This window comes from Aedes albopictus, chromosome 2 (assembly GCF_035046485.1).
Source record: "Aedes albopictus strain Foshan chromosome 2, AalbF5, whole genome shotgun sequence".
Classification (NCBI taxonomy): Eukaryota; Metazoa; Arthropoda; class Insecta; order Diptera; family Culicidae; genus Aedes; species Aedes albopictus.
This window is the reverse complement of record NC_085137.1, coordinates 221,576,778-221,596,786: the sequence shown is the minus strand read 5'-3', so window position 1 is coordinate 221,596,786 and position 20,009 is coordinate 221,576,778. Positions and strand designations below refer to the sequence as shown.

Below are 20,009 nucleotides of genomic sequence, written 5' to 3'. Positions count from 1 at the left end.
AGACCTAAATATAGCCCAACTAAATATCCATAGCATAAGACCCATACATAAAAGAGAAACAATCAAAACTTACTTAAAAACCAAAAACATTCACATCTTTCTAATTCAAGAAACTTGGCTCAAGCCAGACGAGAAATACAAATTTCTCAATTACAAATTCGCCAAAAACTGTAGACCTGATGGCTACGGTGGTACAGGAATACTCATTCACCCAACACTGATATATGAAGATATAAATCTCACAGACATAGACTTAGAACTAACAGCAATAAAAATAAAAAACACGAAACAGCCAATAATTTTCATATCAACATATATTCCACCTGATACACCGATATCGGAGATCAAAGAACCGCTTGAAAAACTATTTCACTTCATTTCTAACAGCAACACACCAGTTTTCCTGGGTGGTGACTTAAATGCTCATCACCCAACCTGGGATAACGTCTCAAAAAGAACAGACGGAAGAGGAGAATTAATAAGTGAACTAATAGACAACAACAACGTAGTTATTTTAAATACAGGAGTAGCAACAAGATGGGAAGACTTAAATTGCAATCCATCTGCGATAGATTTAACCTTCACCACACCAGACATAGCACCGCACATACACTGGGACACAAGTACAGAAGATTTAGGATCAGATCACAAGCTCATAGAATGTCACATAACATCTTACAACAAATTTAACAACATCTCGGCAAGAACGATAATAAGCAAACAAAAAGCTATACAAAACCTTAATCAAATAAATCCAAACTCAATAACAAATGCAGAAAATCTAAACGAAAAAATAAACAATGCATTAAACAATGCAACATACACCATATTTTCTAACAGCAAAAAACAAATTAAACCATACTGGAACGATAACATCAAAAAATTATATGAGATAAAAAATAAAAAACATATTGAATTCAGAAATAACCTATCCTTAGAAAATAAACATGAATTCAAAAAAGCAGAAAGAAATTTCAAAAAAGCCTTAAAAAATGAAGTTTTTAATTACAGGAACAAAATGATAGAAGAAATAAACGAACAGACTAGTGTAAACCAAATGTGGAAAATCGTCAGATGTATTAGTGGTAACTTCAAAAACAAAGATAACACAGAAATAACAAACAATAAAGAATTAGCAACTAAATTCATCGATCTCAATTTCAAAGAAATTAATAACATCGAGCCAATAGTACATACTAACTTCGATGTAACAGAAGAAAAATATTTAGCTCCATTAAACATAAAACAAATGATTGAAAAAATCAGACAGAAAAAAGACTCATCAGCAGCAGGGCAAAACAAACTTTCTTACTTTCATCTAAAAAATATCAATACTAATCTTCTAATCAAAATTCTTGAAATAACAAATAAAGTATGGAAAGACGAAATAATACCCGAAGAATGGCTATTAGTCAAAATAATACCCATTTTAAAACCAGGAAAAGACAAACTTAAAGAATCGTCATACAGACCAATAGCACTAATAAACGTAAATTTAAAAATTATTAACAACGAAGTAAAACAAAGACTAAACCTATTTATTGAACAACATGAACTATTACCTAGCTTATCATACGGTTTTAGAGCAGGCTACTCAGCCATAAACTGTGTAAACCATATAACCTCAATAATAACAGAAGCAAAACGACAAAAACAAAAAGTAGCAACAATATTCTTAGATCTAACAAAAGCATTTGACTCAGTAGATGTTAACATCTTACTCAAAAAACTAGATAATATAAAAACACCGAACAAAATCATCAGTTGGTTAGAATTGTATCTTAAAAACAGGAAAATAATAATGCAAACATCGCAAGGAGATTTTACACAAAACACTAACAAAGGACTACCGCAAGGGTGTCCTCTATCACCGACCTTATTTAATATTTATACTAAAGATCTACACGAAATAACCACAGATAAAGTCATTCTGGTGCAATTTGCAGATGATTTTTCGATAACGATTATAGGGGACTCGTTAGAAGAAATAGAAATGACATCTAACATAATCCTGAGAAAAATAAGTGAACAACTAACAACACTAAAAATCAATATAAATCCGGACAAATCAGCCGTAATATTATTCAACTCAAAAACCAATGACAAAATCAACATCCAAATAAATAACATCCAAATAGAACAAAAAGAACAACATAAATACTTGGGATACATTTTAGACGAAAAACTATCACATAAAGCACACATAAACCATGTTAACAATAAAGTTAAAAAAAGACTAAATGTATTGAAAATGATTTGTAAAAAGAACAAAGGTGCTCACCCCAAAACAGCACTAAAAATAAATAAAGCTATTATCAGATCACAAATAGACTACGGGCTAACATTATACGGAGGAACAGCAAAATCTAACTTATTGAAATTAAACTCATCATTTAATACTTCACTTAGAACCTGTTTACGTTTACTTAAATCGACACCAATAAACGTGCTTTATTCAGAAGCCGGCGAAATTCCAAATTACATACGAGCGAAATGGCTAGCTAAAAAAGAAGTAATAAACACCTTTGCAAACAATAAACCAATAACGCAAATTGTATCAAAATTTTTAGAGATTAATAACCTTCCCAAACACTACACATTCTTAAAACTAATAATATTTGAAAACAACTATCTAATAGTATTAACAAGCAACTCCACCAAACAAAAAGAGAATATAACAATTAATCTAAAAAATATGATAACAGAAGAAATAACAGATATAAATACGACTAATATGAACAATAAAACAATTAAATATATAACCAGTCATTATATTAAGGAACACTACTCAGATTTCAACAAAATTTATACCGATGGATCCAAAACATCAGAAGCCTGTGGAATAGGAATATGGTGTGAAGAAAATAACGAAAAAATAAAATGCCAAGTAAACAAAGCCATGTCTATCATGAACGTAGAACTAATGGCTATTAACATAGCTATAGATGTAATCGAAACAAAAGAGAAAGAAAAATTTGTAATATGTTCGGACTCTAAATCCGCTCTTTCAAGTATAAAAAACGAAAACAGCAAAGACAATTTCATAATTTACAACATAATAAACAAACTTAATAAAACAAACAAAACAATAAAACTACAATGGGTGCCAGGTCACAAGGGAATAACAGGAAATGAAAATGCAGATATCCTATCTAAAGAAGGTTGCACAAGTGAACAAATTATACACACTAGAATCCCACTAAATGATACACTAAACCTAGCAAAAACAGAAGCCCTTCAAGACTGGATACAAGAATACACATCAATATCTACCGAGAAAGGTACGAAACATTACAATCTAATGAAAACACCCACATTCAAACCATGGTTCGAAAAATTAGAACTAAACACACAACAAATAGTAACGATCGGACGACTTAGATCATTCCACACTGCAACAAAAGATAAACTATACATATGGAAACTAATACAAGATGATAAATGTGATCAGTGTGGGGTAAAGGAAGACTCCAACCATATCCTACTCATATGCCCAAAATATGCACATACAAGAGCCAAATACAAAATACTTACATTACACAACAACATAGAAACTTTACTGAGCCAAGCTGCCACTAAAGACTACGAAGATATTTCAGAATTTGTTAAAATTAACAACATTACGATTTAACCTAGCACAAAAAACGGTTTTTTACTCTATCTAAACTAATTACAGTAATAACTGACTAAAAAGATCAGTTCCACTATTAATTGTTTGACAAAAAAGATCAATATAGAACGCGACCGATATTAAATACAAGGGTGATGGAGATGCCCTTAACACGCTTCATGATACTTGACAACCCTTGGCAGTATAGACTACATCAGTCTGGCCACCCCTGAGGAGTAGAAGAAGAAGAAGCTGATTATCATATATTGTGCATTGCGTTTAGTCTTCAGTGCAATATTTCTTTGAACTACTTATTCTACAAAGCGCTCCGAAGACATCAGGTTGGTGTGATGCAATTACGCCCTTTTGTCCCACCTTATGCACTCTTCTGAATGCTCTCAATCCTCACAATGCAGTCATCAGAATTAAATCGCAACAATTTGCAACGCAATTATAACGTACATTTTCGCTCATAATCTACACAAATCAAAGGTTTAACCATATTCACCTATATCGGAGACTGCTTAAAGCCACGGGCAGCGTAATCGGCAGGGCTCGAGCGCTGCGGGAAGTTAGGATAGCCCTCGTCGCCAGGAACAACAGCCGTCCGGGAGTGGATCACTCTCCAACCGCCCTTTCGGGTCCAGTCCTATAAAAAAGTATCATCAAAACAAAACAAGCAATGACTTCTCTGCGACTGGTCCACTTCGGAAAATAGCAAGGAATATACATACATTTTGATTATACTTGAAGTAGTAGGCTCCGGCGTAGATGCTGAACCCAATCAGAGCCATCTTGCCGGTCCAGAATCGGATGGCATGAGCCCACTCAACTCCCTGTGAGAAGAAAACCATTCCATTACATAATCGCATCGCTCGAATTGCATCTCCTTTTAAACATACCAACACTGGCGTCAGACCCTTCTGCACCAAGTCCAGCGGAGCCCGGTAGAAGCGGCGAATCGGATTCAGTCGCTCCTTCCAGTACTCCGGTACGTGACGCGGCTCATGGTGGGACAGCTGTTGATCCTTCAGCCACTGAGCTCGCCAGGCACGTTCCTCCGGGGACATCCCCAGCAGGCGCTCCCGCTCACGGACCATGCGGCCCGTGATGGTCATGGGTTTTACACCACCGGTATTCGATGCCATCTTGCCGTGGCTGACTGTCGGGCGGGAAGTTCGAAGGAAAACTCCGGATTTACTACGTTTTTACGCGAAAAAACCGAGCCGAAAGTGTTGCGTCGATCCGCGGATGGAAGTGTTTTTCTTTCGACGAAGCAGCGAGGCAGCAAAATGTCAAATTGCAGATTTCGAGCACTTACCAGCTGATCGAATCGAGCAAAAAAGACCGAGCTCGGTCTAGATCTAGAACTGAAGTCACAATAAATAACCCACCTTATTTACGCTGGGCCCATCAGTTGAAGTTTGACAGTTATCTTGTGTGTGTGACATCGCCTTTCGAGAAAATTTCGGAAACAAAAACGCGTGAAGGCAAACCAGTCAAAAATCGGACGAAAAATCGTCAATCGTCGGTAGCAAAAGAAGTAAACGAGTGTGAAAAGTGGATTTACCTCACCGTGGCACAGCACGGCACACAGTGAACATTTCAAAAGACTGGAGAAGAAAGATTCTAGTTGTAGTTGTCGCCATTGCAAATTCCGAGTAGCAAAAAAACGCGCTTGGGTGACCTCGGGCCCGAAGGAAAGTGCACTTCGAACGAAACGGCAAAGTGCGTCGCTGTTTCTCCTGGGTGTTGCATCCTTCCCCTCGTCGGTAGCTGCATCGCAGGTAAGGGCCAATCAGTCTCAGCATGGAGCATTTTGTTTATTGAGCTATTTTTATGTAACTCCTCACCTCCCCGAATCGGAACATGTCTATCGCATTTGGCCAAGGGGAAAGGGGGGTGAGATCTGTTCAGTTTTGTTGCGGGTTGGGGCAAAGCAGGCGAGGCAAGACGAGAATGTGACACGAGACACGGACGATGTCGATCGTCGTGCACGAAGGCAGCCGAACGGCAAGGTTGCCAGTTTGGTTGCTCTGCCTGGATTAAAAAAATCATGATTGTATTGCGATTTTTTTTTCGACTTAGACTTTGATGCGATAAATTTCGTCGTACTCATATTTCGCTTTCGATTTCGCTGTCAATCTCAGTCGCAGGGTTTTTGCAACTCGCCCGATAATGTGACAGTTTTCGCCGGCCGTCTCAATGTTTACCATTAAGGTCTTTTGTTCCCGGTCCACCAGCTGGTCATGTTTACACAACAAAACCAGCTGGTTCACCGATGTTTACGTTCATCCTCATTGTTCTCGGCTACCAGCTGTTTATGTTTTCACTAGCTGACCCGACAAACCTTGTATTGCCCATTTTAAATGTGTTGGTTTATTTTTTTTAACAATTGGCTTCTTTAGTGGTGTTGAGATAATTCCATATTCACAATCTACATGCCAAACTGAGCCGAAATCCAAATTTTCATGAACTTTGGTACCCGGGAACCTATTTAAAAATCGATTTAAAGTTTGTATGGGAGCGATTTGTCGAATCACCCCTCGTCGCATTTCGTACTGGGCGGAGCTGTCAAGCAGTTGCCCAGCTGTCAAAAGGTGATTTCAAAAAATCATTTTGTAATTGAATTTAGGTATCAAAATAAAGTTTTAAAAATCTGAAAAAAATCATACTGGCTTAAAAAAAGGTGCTCTTTCGAATAAAATCAAAAAATCAATATATTATTCTTAATTTAAAAACCCAATTATCTACCGCAGTTAATATTATTTTGTTGTGTTGTTTTTGAAATTCGCATCTCATGCATATTTTAGTAATGCCACATTTTCTTTTTAAGAATAAATTATGTATTTGATTTTCCCAATTGAATCGTTCAAAAAATCATGCCTATCGTTCTAATATTTCATCGACTACAAAGGGTATGCAAAGCCAGTTTTGTCCTATAAAATGTATTATGGATTTAAATTCGTTTTCCAAAGACTCGTGCACCAACAGTAGGAGGCCAACAATGTTACTCCAATATTAAATCCGGCAGATCCTCAAGAATCCATTCCATTTCGTAGGGTTTCAGGTTCGTGTTTACTAATACCTCCTATGCTTTGCTGCTTCGAACAGAAACGGTGAAATTTGATGCTGTTCTGACCTCGGTTCTGGGGTTCCGACATCATTGAAGATGTCATCTCGTGAAGTATTCTACTGAAAACATTGAGGCCGTTACAGAAGCAAATAATGATTTTGATTGCAAAGTACTAACCTGAGAAGATAAATGAATTCATTTAATTATTGTTGCAATCACCATTAGTATCACAATTGCCCTGGATAGCTTTAGGACGCTGACTCATTCAGTCCGTCGTCATTGCTACGTCCTTAATCCGATTTTGCGCTGATACCCGGAGTCAAAAAAGCTAGCAATTGAGGTGGTTCTGAGATGTATAATTCAGGTTTCAAACACAACTATTTTTTTTTCACGCTACCGGCGCTACCTGTCCCGTCAAAAGTCGCACTGCCTGCCTACTGTGTTTTTTGGCATGCAGCTCCATAGGGACGTCTCCCGTGAAGTCATCTGTATGGGAGCCCCCTGTTCCTAAGACCGGAGAGGTCTTACACCAGGCTAAGAACCTTCCCCGGTCCCAAACCCCCCTGCATACAAAATTTGAAGCCGATCGGTTCAGTAGTTTCCGAATCCATAGCGGTCAGACAGACAGACAGACAGAAATTCATTTTTATATATATAGATAACAAAATCAGCTGGTTTTGCCTGAATCGGGGAAAGAAGGCGAAAATGTGTCATAAATTTTAGGTTAGTACCAGATTAGGGCGAGTTCAATTTCGTCGTCAAAGTCTGATTATTCGTAAAAAATACAATATCGTACTTAACATTTCTTCAATTCACCTTTAAATAACTGATCTTTAAATTTTGTATAAATAAAAACTTGTATCTCAATTATTTTCATCATATTAGTTTTCTTTTATTTCAGAATTTTTAAAGCATTATGGTAGAAAGAGTTGGTGTCATGATCCATGCAAAACTTGAAACTGAAAAACTCCTTATTTCCCCCTATGGGTTACAGTATGACCCATAAAAAAAATGTGACATTCCATTTTTTTGCAGTATTTGATGGTTTTTAATGAAATAATCCCAATGAATTAAACTTTTTTGGATTAGGATACAATAAGGAGGTCATTGTCATACAGGATCTCTAAAATTTTTGTCAAAATATTCATTGGTTACGTATATGGGATACCTTATAATTGTTAACAATTTCTAAATAAAATAAAGTTTTCCTATAATTTTCATAGCAAAATGAACTAAGATAAAAACTTTTAAACACATGGAAACCACGAAGAAATATGTACTCTTTAATACGCCCATGTTTGAAAAATATTTTAAAAATAATTTCAAATGTTTAGGAAACAAAAACTAAAAAAGGTGCTACATATTAAAAACCGTATTTAAGATAAATTAATAAAAAACTTAACACTGTTAGAACATTTTTCAGAACATTTTTTTGTCGATGAAGGCATATATACCTACCTTTATGATAGGTACAAATACTATGTACTTAAAAACAATTTCATGCTTAAAACATAATATTTTCTAAAAATTATCATTTGTCAAATAATTCAATTTTCACAAAATGTCTCTTAATTTATAAGTTAATATTTTTTTCGTGCTTGTCCGACGAACCAACCAACTCCTGAAGACCTTATCCAGCCATAAAAGTACTATTTTGAAAATAAAATTTGATTGAATGTGATTGAAAGCAATTGAAAGAAAATTATATCCTTAAAAAACGGCCTCTGGCGCGTGGATGATTTCGACATCCATATGTTCAACGTTATATTTCCGAAGGTATTTGCATGGAATCAGTCTATGTTCCTTTGCCATTATAAGATTAGTGGCTCTACTATACTATCCAATAGATACATGCGAGGTTAATCAGTTCGAAGTAGGGGAACGATGACTTTGAAAACTGTCGCATTTTTTTATGGGTCATACTGTATAGGGAGGAGCGGGACATTCGAGCCTACTCATCAGTGGAAAGGACTTGCTATGCTAATCGGTTTAGCATAGGGCAGATACAAGTCTGGTAGACGTATCGCCCAGCGATTCAACGCAGATTGGCCACGGCCAATCGTTGATTATTATGGGGGTGCGTTGATTATAACAGAATAACAGAATAACAGAATGCGCGTTGAGCTCATAAAGCGCAACCGCGCATAAGGAAATGCCCACAGAAGAAATATAGTTGATTCTTATGTAGTTTTCGTTTTTGTGACGGTGCTACACCGCTTCGTGCTACACTTTTAACTACAAAAACGAACATTTTTGGTGCAGTTGCATTGGTGTGCGTGAATAAAAACCAAAATGTTTACAACTTTGCAAACGTTGATTGGTGGACACGCTGTACACCCGCTCCACTCTCAAATTTTTGAGTGCAGCACTATCTTGAGCGGTGCAGAAAAAGTGCTACACCGGTGCAGCACGAAAATCAAAAACGAACACTTTCGGTGCAAAAGTGCTACACCGGTGTAGCTCCACCGCAAAAACGAAAACGACATTAGTTCATTTATAAACTCAAGAAACACCAGAATCTTGCTGGTGATACAAAATACTCACCATGGGCGGACGATGCCGAACCGTCCGGATGCTGCCCGATGTTGTTTTGTTTTAGCGGCCACCTGTAGGTCACTGACGAGGACGATCGCTACGCCTCCGGGTGGAAACCGTTTCCGACTACAAAATGAAAAGATAAGCGCTGTTTGCAGTTCAGAAGGAATTTTTCGGCCTATCTTGATGCATGAGAAATTCCTTGCCTGAATCGTCCAAGAAACCGTTTTTCAAGGTTGCGACCATTCATTTGCAAAGATTTACATTCATATGCTATTATCTCAGTTCAGAAGCATGCTATCGAAAAACAATGTATGGATGAATTTAACCTTGTAGTTTTATCTGAAAGTTTGTCGAATAACATTGGGGTCGCAAACGTATACCAAAGTCGTGAGCGAGCTGTGAAGGCAACTTTCGGGTCGATAAAGCAGATCTGTGAAATGTTCATTATTCACTGTATCATAAAGTTTATGATACAGTGATTATACTACTAATCTTTCCACAAAATTTTTGGTGGAGAAAATGAGCATTTTTGAATGGTAACGATACTTAACCCTCTAATACCCAACCCCGCCTTTAGACGGGGTATAGTTTGAGCATTTTTGTAATTTTTGTTTCGTGGAAAATTAAAATTTTTATATTTTTGTCTGATATTTAGGACTGTTTTGTATATCTCAAAATGGTGTTTGGTGTATTTTAAAGCGTATTTACATTTTTTAACATATTTTAATTTTTTCCCAAATCATTCTATCCTAGTTTTATAGTTTAAAGGAATCGAATACACTCTAAAATTATTTTCCTTTAAATTACACGGAAAATAAAATTAAAATATTTTAGTAAAAATCATAAAATCTCAAAATGTTTTCATCTTAAAAAATCCGTACCCCAAATAGGCTTTCAGGAAAAATATAAAAGTGTGGGGATGATCAAAAATAAAAATTAGAAAAATCAAAAACTGAAATTCACGAAATCGAGAATTAAAAGGAATTATCTTCCAAAACATGCTTAAATCGATTTAAGATGACGAAAAATGATATTTAGATCAAAATAAAAAAATTGGGTATTAGAGGGTTAACAATCCATTCAGTCTATCATTGAAACTCTGTAAACGATAAATGCTATCATTAATATGATTCGTTGAATCGTCGGTTTATAATCCAGTTTATGATAACACGAATAATTAGAAAATGATATCCTGTACAATTTCTGTATCATACCGTTTTATTCGGGAAGTTAAAGTATTCAAAAAAAAAACAAATCAGGCAATCAAGGATTTAAAAACATTCAGTTCAATTAAACCGTTGAAAACTTTGTTTTTTTTGGGAATTTTTACCTAGGCTATTTTTTCCCACGTCGGGGTTAAATGAAAGGGGACCTTTTCAAAAAATTATGCTAGGGAGGGTGGTCCTGAGGGGGCTGCCTTTGAGCCCAACCTAGGGGTCTCGCCACGAAAATTTTGTCTTATTTTGCACCTTTTTGAGAAAGACTTTGAAAGTTACTCAAAGAAGTTTTCCTCTTGCAGTTGCTTTGTTTAAAAAATAAATAAATTATAACTTCCATTTTTTATGTTACCTATACAATATGTAATTCATAAAGTTTTAAACTTTATTTAAGACAAAAGTTATGAACTATTTCGAAGAATAGCTAAATGATTCCCTAAAAACATTCAAAATCACTGTATTCAATAAAAAAACAAATAGAGTGCCTGTACCAGTCATCGCACTACCTAAGGAAAACTACTTCTACAAAAATAAGAAGAAGACCGACGAATGTCTTCGATATGTCAAATGATAGATTTGTTTTCATACTTTACAGGAAAAATATAAAATCTGAGCCAAACCCACTTTTACTATTTATTACGGCGTGTGCCAATGATAGGAACCCTGTACCAGTTATGGACATACTTTTTAATATAGATAGTAGAGTAAACATAGATCAGCGGACACCGCTGACTAAAATGTTTCAAGCGTGTAAGTAGTAATTTTCAAGAGTGCGACGGTTGAATATGACGTCATGCGCTCCATTGATGTTGTTCAAATCGTGACGTCATGCTCGTTTGGATACAGATTTTGACAGTTCGTTTGGATACAACGGATTCATCAACACGGATCTATGTTTACTCTACTATCTATACTTTTTAATTTCGGTTCCACTTCGCACTATTTACATGCATGCCTTATGGGATTTGCCATAACTGGTACACTATGGCGAAATAGGGTGCAAGGAAGCCGAAATTTTAAGGAAAATGATTTATTTCTATCATAATTTGAGCAAAATGTGAACTTTAAATGAGTGCAATCATCTCTTGTGAACGTTATCTATTGTTCACATATTTTTTCTTGATGATTTGCATCGTTAAAGATTGAAAATTGACTATGGCGAATTTGAGGTACTATAGCCATAACTGGTACACTGAGCCTATTAATAAAATCTTTATTTTTTTGTTATGTCCACGTGGTCATTAGGGGAGGGGGTAGGGGGTCAAAAACCTTGATTTTTATGTCCACGTGGTATATTGACGGCTCCCAAAACTGTAAATCACTATGCGGGCTAACCTCATCGAATTCTCATACGATTTGTAAACATTGCCCTCAAAATATATAATATTTTTGAGGGCAAGGACGGCTTTATGGACCGACGCCGAAGGAAAGAAAGAGAAGCAGACAATGTTGACGTCACTGTGCAAGCGCTCATGCTGGCAAAATTCTTTTGTTCTTTAACTTTTACTGCGAGCTCTGTTTTGGTGCTGTCCTGCCCACTCTCACAGGAATTTTGAACACGGTGCTCGCAGTAAAAGTCAAAATCTCACAGCATGCAGAGGCTAATTTTGAAATAAAAAGTCTGAGCCAGTAAAAAGAGAAAAAAAGTCCGAGATTGGATAGGTATTTATTTATTTAGTCTTTTCTGGCGACACTGCTCTATCAGACTGCAGCGCGAGCAACGAGTCGACAAGAGGCAGCCCAAAGTCAGTCAGAGTCGAAAAAGGCAAAAGCGAATGAAGATTGATCGGATCTGTGTGTCGTTTTAATTTCATCGCAAATCAAGTGGTGCGTTGATTGAAAATTAAATTTTCGATTAATTTTATCTGCGTGAGTTGTAGATCAGTTTGATAATAGTGGATTGTTTGTTCTCGTTTCAGATTAGAGCAGAAGTAAATCGTCAAGATAGTGTCGATTTTGGTGCGTTTTTCGCTGGTGGCAAGGGAAGAAGAGAAAAACAGCAGGAAGAAAAAGAAGCAAGAGTAAAATTTTCTGCAGCAGCTGTACTCACACAAACACAAACGTAGCAGGCAGCGCCATTACACAATACATCGAAACAACCCATCGTCGTGGGCCCCGTGGGTCGGCCGTGTGTGGATTTTAAATAATACAAAGTAGCAAGGGAAGACGAACGAAGTGTTGTGTTGGTCTCCAGCTAGGGAAAAAAGTGCGTCGAGGTGTCAATTTTAGTTTTGTCCGCCGAGGAAGGTCGTCGCAATCAGAGAACGATGCATATAAACAATCCGGATGCGTTGAAGACGTGGCTGACCGAGGTTCTGGAACCGCTGTGCGATGCCGATCCAGCAGCCCTGGCCCGATATGTGTTGGCATTGTTGAAAAAAGACAAACCCGAAAAGGAACTGCGAGATTGCATGAAAGAACAGCTGGATGTATTTCTGGCCCACGAAACAGAACCATTTTTGGAGCGATTGTTCCGAGCGATCAAAAGTGAGGAATACATCAAAATAGTGCAAGCGAAAGAAGCGGCCGCTGCGGTGGCGGCGGCGGCTGTTGCGAGTGCTGCCGCGGCAGCAGCTGCTGCAGCAGCAGCAGCAGCAGCTCAACAAGAAAGTGTCCACCCCGCAACCCAGTCACAGTCTTCTTCCACTCCGGAGGAGACAACTACCAACAGCTCCAAGGTGCGCATCAAACGAGAATTCACTCCACCTCTGCAGGAAACCAACAGCAACGTTAAACCACCCAAAGAGTCATCGGCGACCACTTTAGGAGAGAAATCGTCTGTCACCTCCTCTAGCAGCAACAGCAATAGTGCCGTGCATGAAACTCCATCTGAACTTCCCAGTAGTGCCAGTGGGGGAGCGATTTCGGCACCTTTGGCCTCCAACAATGTAGGTTCTATCCAAACCGCATCCGCTGCGGGAGGAAAAACTCCAGCAAAAAGCTCCAGTAGTAAGGATGAGCATGTAAGTATTTTCGAACGTTTTTTTTTTCTTTTTCGGGTGATCTTAATCGCCTACATGATTCTTGAAACTACACGTTGCACACTCGGCTCGTCGTCGATGCGTTGTTTGTTGTATTTTTTCTGTGTCTATATTTATCACTGCTTCTTGGGTTTCGTATGACTCTACGCCATGTCAGAGTGTGTTAAAAAGACAAACGAACTATCGGGCGATGACGTCACTGAAAATTCTCGATCGCTTAGTGGCACATATATTGCATATTTATTGTGACCGAGTGTCATCGTGGATAAGTGGGAGCAATTTTCATTTGCCTTTTAATCGTTTGATTAATAATTGCAAGTAGGTAGGTGGTGCGTAGGTAGTCGGTTTTGTCGCTCAATTGTGATACCCACGCGCAACACATTGTGTGTTTGTTAACTCACAACTATTGATGCTGTCACCTATATGTTTTGTAATTGTTTGTAACTATTTGAGCTGAAATTGCAGATGCACCGAATGTAGGAATGTTTCGGATCATTTAGACAGAGTTTTATCAGTTATCCTTAATTCACTATTGAGTTGTCCAAAAAAAGTCTCACGAAACCTACTGCAAGCCTATCCATATACGTGAGAACAAAAGATGTTTACAAAGTTCTTACAGATAGATTAACACGGGAAATCTGAACACAAACCACTACCACACAGGAATTTAGATTCGTCAATGTCTATATCAGTTAGTATCTCCCTTTCCATAGCAATATCCAAGCGTATCTGTAAGCGGTTGGGGAGTTGTGAAACGAAATTTGTGAAGTTATACCGTACCGTACACTCAGCCAAATAAACCTAAGATTATCATAAGGTCTAACTTATGAAATGGCATTTTTAAAAAATCGTAACGATTAGAATGAATTTCATAAGGTTGCTTCATGACGCAGAATCGACTAACAGATTGGCTTTTATAGGGTAAAAGCTCCCTTAGTGGAGGTAGTACCAATAGTGGTGGTAGTGGCAATTTAGCACTATTTCGACCAAAAAGCTTGCAAATGACATTTTTAATAGATGCATCATACCTAATTAATAACATTAATTCAGTTTTGTGTTCAGGATTTGTCGAAAACCCTATTTTAAACAATAATTTTCCTTAATTCGACACTGATTTTTCATTTGGGCCTGACTGACATTTTCTAGTTCTCTTCATCGATCCTCTCTTTGTATTATCACAGAATGTGTATTGAGTTTTCCAAATATTTTTTGGTTGAAATGCGAAGAAGACAACTAAATGTTGCTATAGAAACAAAAAGAATAACGATTTTGTTTGTTTTGATCAAGTTATTAGTGAAAGAGAGAGTCGATGAAGAGAAATCGATCAAGTCAGTTAGGCCCTTATGAAAAATCATTGTCGAATTGTTTTGCTCCTTTGCACCTATAGTGGTGGTAGTGTTCCTATAGTGGTGGGTCCCATAAGAATTCAATGGGATGCGCCACTATAAGAACCAATGTTAAGTTTTACCTCCATAATAGGAACCGTGTACCTATAGTTGGTGCAAGTGATTTATTGATAAAAACTGAAATAAACAATGGTTTTTAAATTTTTCCTAGCAAATTTAAGTGAAAAACTATCGATTAACGTTTTCAGACTTTTTATTTAGTAGTATTATCAGTTTTATTCAATTATTTTACTACAAGGAGCTACTAATACCACTATTGGTACATTTACCCTACACATTCAGCAACACAATATTTTCGAGCGTCGATAGCCGTGTATTTTGGACACGAGCTCAGTGATCTCGACATTCATGGATCGATTCCAGTCTGCATCATTTTATGATTGGGATTCTTCCATTAAGAGTTCCTGTATGCATTTCTTCGGGAGATGTTTCTTGTGGATTCTTTCAGGAGCAGGTTTTTTAGACATTCCTGCAGAACTGTTACAGGTACTGCTGAAGAAGTTCCTGGTGAATGTTCTGAAGCATTTCCTGAGGGAGCTGTAAGGAAATCACACGAATAAACGCAACGTGAATTTTAATATCCCAGTTAGTATTGTCCGGTGCGCTGAATATGATTCACCGCGCGGCCTTTGTAATGTTCCAAACGCGCATTTGCACGAAATTCCACGCGGCAAATCATCTTGGAAAGGAACAGTCGCACTTGAGGAAACGCCGCAATGTTATCTCCCATATGAATGAAGTAAAAGGAGAGCAAAAAACGCGACTGTTTCTTTCCTCAGGGATTTGCCGCGTGCACTTTTGTGCAAATGCGCTAATATTGTAATACGCCAATATTACTAGGCTGGATGATTACGAAATGACATGACGATGAACGCTAATGTTCATATCATTTTGTGACTGAGGTTTTCCGCTCCTTCCTTTGTCGGCCACGACCAATAACAAATACAAAATGTAGTTTTGGAATTGTCTGAAACTTTTTCACGATGCAGTTCAGCAAGAATATTTGCGCACTATGTAAGAAATAGAAGCCACAATGATCCATAAACTAATCGAAAATCTTTAAATTTCATTCCTTCACAGAACAAAGACAGTCGCAACAGAGGTCGCCGGATATCGAACCGCTCTCGTTCACGGTCGCGGTCCCGGTCTCGATCCTTCGAAAGAAACCGCGAATCTCGTCGATCTCGCTCCCGGGATCGTGGTCCGCAGCGAGGGGAATCCAACCGGGACAAGGTGAATCGCCAGTATCGTACCAACAAATCGCCGGCAGGACGTGGTGGCGAATCGTTCCGCCGATACGACCGCAAGAACCATGGCTACGAAAGCCGCCGCGGTGGTGGAGGAAGCGGTGGAAGTTCCGGAGCTAGTGGTGGCAACCGAATGATCAACAGAAGTCAATCCGGGAGCCGATCGCCTTCGCCGGTCGTCGATCGTAGGAAGATGGCGCGTTCGGAATCGCCCGTTACTGCGACGGCACCGGCCATTGTCCCTACACCTGCCCTGGAACCTATTGTTGAGGCGGGGTCGTTGAATGCGAAAAGACAGCGCTGTAGAGATTTCGACGAGAAGGGCTACTGTATGCGAGGTGAAACATGTCCCTGGGATCACGGCGTTGATCCGGTTGTATTAGAAGATATCAACAATCCGGCATTGATTACGATTCAATCGGCGGCGCAGATGCGAACGGGTCCAATTCATCCGGAGTACAGCCCAGATGCTCCAGAATTGTGGAACAGACCACCAAGTTTCCCACCAGGAAGACCCTCCATAGCACAGAGGCTAGGAAACATTGCCGGAGTTGCTGGATTTGGACCACGCGGGGCGCTGACCGGGTCCTTCCGAGGTGTAGCTCCCGGGTTTCCCACCGGCTTTCCAGGAAATCCAATTGGCGCGACACCCCTGCAGAGGGAGCTGATATCTGTGCCAGTTGTAGATGCCAACAAAGGAGGAGATGTGTCGGCGCAACAACCAAAGCGTCGATTTGAACCGGAAGATGCCGTTGCTGTGGCAGACGCTCACTTAAAGAGAAAACTTCCAATGAATAACCGGTTGGGACCTAGGGTGGCCGGTCATCCGGCAAACAATGGTGGTATTGTAAATCCGCAGCAAAACTGTTCGCTAGAATTGAGGAAGATTCCAAGAGGACTCAATGCCATCGCTCATTTGAATAATCACTTTTCCAAATTTGGAAAGATTGTCAACATTCAAATCAGCTACGATGGAGATCCGGAAGCAGCCATTGTGACATTCTCAACTCATGCAGAAGCAAATGTCGCCTATCGTAGCACGGAGGCTGTTTTGAATAATCGTTTCATCAAAGTATTTTGGCACTCGTCGCCAGTCGGAGGGGAGCAGCCTGCGATAACTCCGGGTGCCAAGACGGAACATTCACTCCGTAGAACGTACCCGAATCAGTACAGCATCAACAACAACCTGAATATTACGCCAGTTGTCCCCACTCCAACGCCCGTAGCGCCAACGGTTTCCAAGGAGCCAGCAACTGCCATCGTCGCGACCAGTTCCGCCGCATCTTCCGTTGCTAGCGGTGGAGAAAATGTAGCTCCTACCACGACTGTTGTAGCTACCCATTTGACGAACACCGCTACCAAACTGGTCAATACCAGCGCAGCTCCGATCGTGACGGCCAACCAGCTGCGAATGAAAAACGCAGCTAAAATCAACCATGCCAAGTCCGATCTAATGCGGAAGACGCAGGAAATCAGCCAGGGTCTGCTTAAGCGGAAATACGATCTTCTGCAGCGCTACCTAAAGGAGCTGCGAACGCTGGTGATGATGGTGGAAAAGTTCGAAGCGCATGATCCCAGTCGGGCCAAGCTGCTGTCCTCCATCAAGGAACTGGAAGGCAACATCGACAAACTGAAGCAGGAAATTGCTAGCGATCAGCATCAAATCGCTCCCCAAGTGGTTCCGAAGCGTAAAACCAAGGAACAGCACGAAAAGGAAATTCTGGACGCCGAGCTGGAACTGATTGCTCAGGAACAGCGTGTTCATCGAGTTCCTGGAACTGGAAATGGGCCGATCCCAGTCGCAGCTAATACGGGAGGTCCAACTGGAAAACCACAGCTGTTTGGTCCGCAAGGTGCTCGAGCAGCTCGTTCAATAAACCGTGTTGCTCCTCTGGGATCGACCAGCGTGGACCGACGTCCAACGACGATCGCCGTGACCGGATTCTCGCTGGAGGACGCCGATGCTCTTCTCGGACATTTCAAGCATTTCGGAGAGATAACCAAACATCAACTAGAGGAAGCTGTGCCATCCCTGTCGATAACCTATTCGATCCGTCAGAATGCTGAAAAGGCGCTTGTCCGTGGGAAGATGTTCCGTGACGTGACGCTCCAGATCGGATGGGCGGCGACCAATGGCAATAACAACGCGGCCCAAGCCGCAGCCCCAGTCGAAAAGTCGGAAAGCAAGGAGAAATTTGCTCCGGTCGGAAATGCGGCCGATGCGGAAGTCTTGACAAAAGCGACAGGAAAATTGGATGAAGCAGCTGGTGAAACGGTCGTACCGGTCGTAGCTGCTGCGGATACCAACTCGGCCACTTCGATGGACACCTTGGCCGAAACCGCTTCCATGGAGGAAGCATCCGAGGTACAGATGGCTGAAGAGGAAGAAGAGGAGGAAGACATGGAATCGGAGGATCGTTCTTGGCGCCGTTGATAATCGCCGGAGTGGACCATAAGCGGAACTAGAAAGCCATCACCCCTAGGGAGAAGCAACAGCCGGAAGAGGAAAATCAGCTTAATGAATTGAAATATCAACTTTTTTTATTTCATTTTTGTCCTTACCTTCTAAGTGGATTTTGTTCTTTCCGAATGTAGCAAGTAAGAATTCTCCACTCTACACGCAAAATGTTTTCTTTTTGTTATTTACCTTTGTAGTCAAATGTTTTGTAACGTTTGGAATTGTTAGAGATCTGTCGAGCGCGAAATTTTGATTCCCAAAGCAGCGAAGTCGTAGTAGAACGAGGAGTATTTCCAACTGAATTACAAGCAATTAGAGTTAGATTTTATTGTTCAAAGACCTTAAAGTTTACAGTATGAAACCCATTTTTAAGCTGGTAGTCTACTATTAATTAAGTCGTTTGACTAATCGTACAGAACCAAAATTATTGATTATGAAAGTTTTATTTTGATGGAAAAAGGGGCACGCATCGAAGCGAAATCTAGCGGCTTTCAAACAAACAAAACGATGATAGTTTTAGCGAGAAAATCTAGTAATTAACTATAAACTAATTATGAAGCAAATTCAAATCTATACAAAACCTATAGATACAAAAAGCTATAAGATGATAACAGTAATAAACAATAAGTGTACATACAGTGATTTGTAATCCTAGAAACCAACCTAAACGAAGGAAGGGAAACTAATTTAATATATTCAAACAACAAAAAACCAACAAACAAGCGATTAGGACCTTGAAGAAATTATTTAAACAATCGTCGTAGCGTGGAAGGATTTCCCTGGACAAACGTTCATCACACTAACGAACAGCCGCGACTACATTGAGAGGTGGCAGTAAACCTTTTTGAGAGTGCTTGTGCCGCCTGTCGCAACCCCACCCCGCGGATCGGACTCTGGACCAGTCAGCAGCAAGTTTCTTTTGTTTTCTTCTATTTCTTGTATTTCTTTACAGATGAGATAACTGTTCCCAGTGCGACGTTCGGACTCAGCAACCATGATTGAGCCAGATTGTACCAGAGCCCCTTTATGTAGCATGTCCGTAGTTGATAAGAACTTATGAAAAAAAAAAATGTTATCAGTAAATTTGTGGAAATGTAAGAGATAGGTCAAATTGCTTAAAAGATACATTGCAAAACAGAAAAAAATAACAAGGAACTCTGATAAAAAAGATGCCGAAAAATACAATGCAAAAAAAAAATGAAAAGAAAACAAAGCATGCAAAAGATACTCAAAAAATTCACAGAGTAAAAAATGCACAGTCGGCACAACGTTTTGAGAAGGTTTACGAGTGATAACTAAAAAATAAAGTTGATTTCAAAAGATGAAAGATTACGGTAAACTCGTACGCAGAGTTCATGATAGCTATAACATTAAAACTGGTGTTTTATTTTTTCCTGCATCGGCTGCCCTCCCTCTCCATCCATACCATACCTACGCTGCCGTGAATCGCATATCAGTCCCATCTTTGCTGGATTT

The 20,009-nt window shown here is 39.4% G+C and overlaps 2 protein-coding genes across 3 annotated transcripts; one reads left to right on the top strand and one right to left on the bottom strand.

Moving 5' to 3' along the window:
• Positions 1-4,049: 4,049 nt before the first annotated feature.
• LOC134287924 (uncharacterized) lies at positions 4,050-4,902 on the bottom strand. The gene is made up of 3 exons (XM_062851167.1): positions 4,513-4,902; positions 4,345-4,446; positions 4,050-4,259 (listed from the first exon to the last, which is right to left on the bottom strand). Exons 1-3 carry the CDS (start codon positions 4,756-4,758, stop codon positions 4,119-4,121), a joined length of 489 nt encoding a protein of 162 aa, XP_062707151.1. The 5' UTR covers positions 4,759-4,902; the 3' UTR covers positions 4,050-4,118.
• Positions 4,903-5,027: 125 nt separating this feature from the next.
• LOC134287922 (zinc finger protein swm) lies at positions 5,028-19,909 on the top strand. 2 transcript variants are annotated; one of them, XM_062851164.1, is made up of 3 exons: positions 5,028-5,397; positions 12,361-13,404; positions 15,909-19,909. In XM_062851164.1, the coding sequence occupies exons 2-3, from the start codon at positions 12,709-12,711 to the stop codon at positions 18,507-18,509; spliced, it is 3,297 nt and encodes a 1,098-aa protein (XP_062707148.1). In that variant the 5' UTR covers positions 5,028-5,397; positions 12,361-12,708; the 3' UTR covers positions 18,510-19,909. The 2 variants fall into 2 exon arrangements, with proteins under 2 accessions (XP_062707148.1, XP_062707149.1); XM_062851165.1 differs by lacking the exon at positions 5,028-5,397 and adding an exon at positions 12,112-12,268.
• Positions 19,910-20,009: the final 100 nt, after the last annotated feature.

What these genes read in the sequence shown, in the direction of transcription:
- LOC134287924 (XM_062851167.1), bottom strand. Translation starts at nt 4,758, where the DNA reads ATGGCATCGAATACCGGTGGTGTAAAACCCATGACCATCACGGGCCGC. An exon ending in AGGGTCTGACGCCAGTGTTG is followed by an intron (nt 4,447 to 4,512) that starts GTATGTTTAAAA and finishes TTCTTCTCACAG; the next exon opens with GGAGTTGAGTGGGCTCATGC. An exon ending in ACTTCAAGTATAATCAAAAT is followed by an intron (nt 4,260 to 4,344) that starts GTATGTATATTC and finishes ACTTTTTTATAG; the next exon opens with GACTGGACCCGAAAGGGCGG.
- LOC134287922 (XM_062851164.1), top strand. Translation starts at nt 12,709, where the DNA reads ATGCATATAAACAATCCGGATGCGTTGAAGACGTGGCTGACCGAGGTT. An exon ending in CCAGTAGTAAGGATGAGCAT is followed by an intron (nt 13,405 to 15,908) that starts GTAAGTATTTTC and finishes ATTCCTTCACAG; the next exon opens with AACAAAGACAGTCGCAACAG.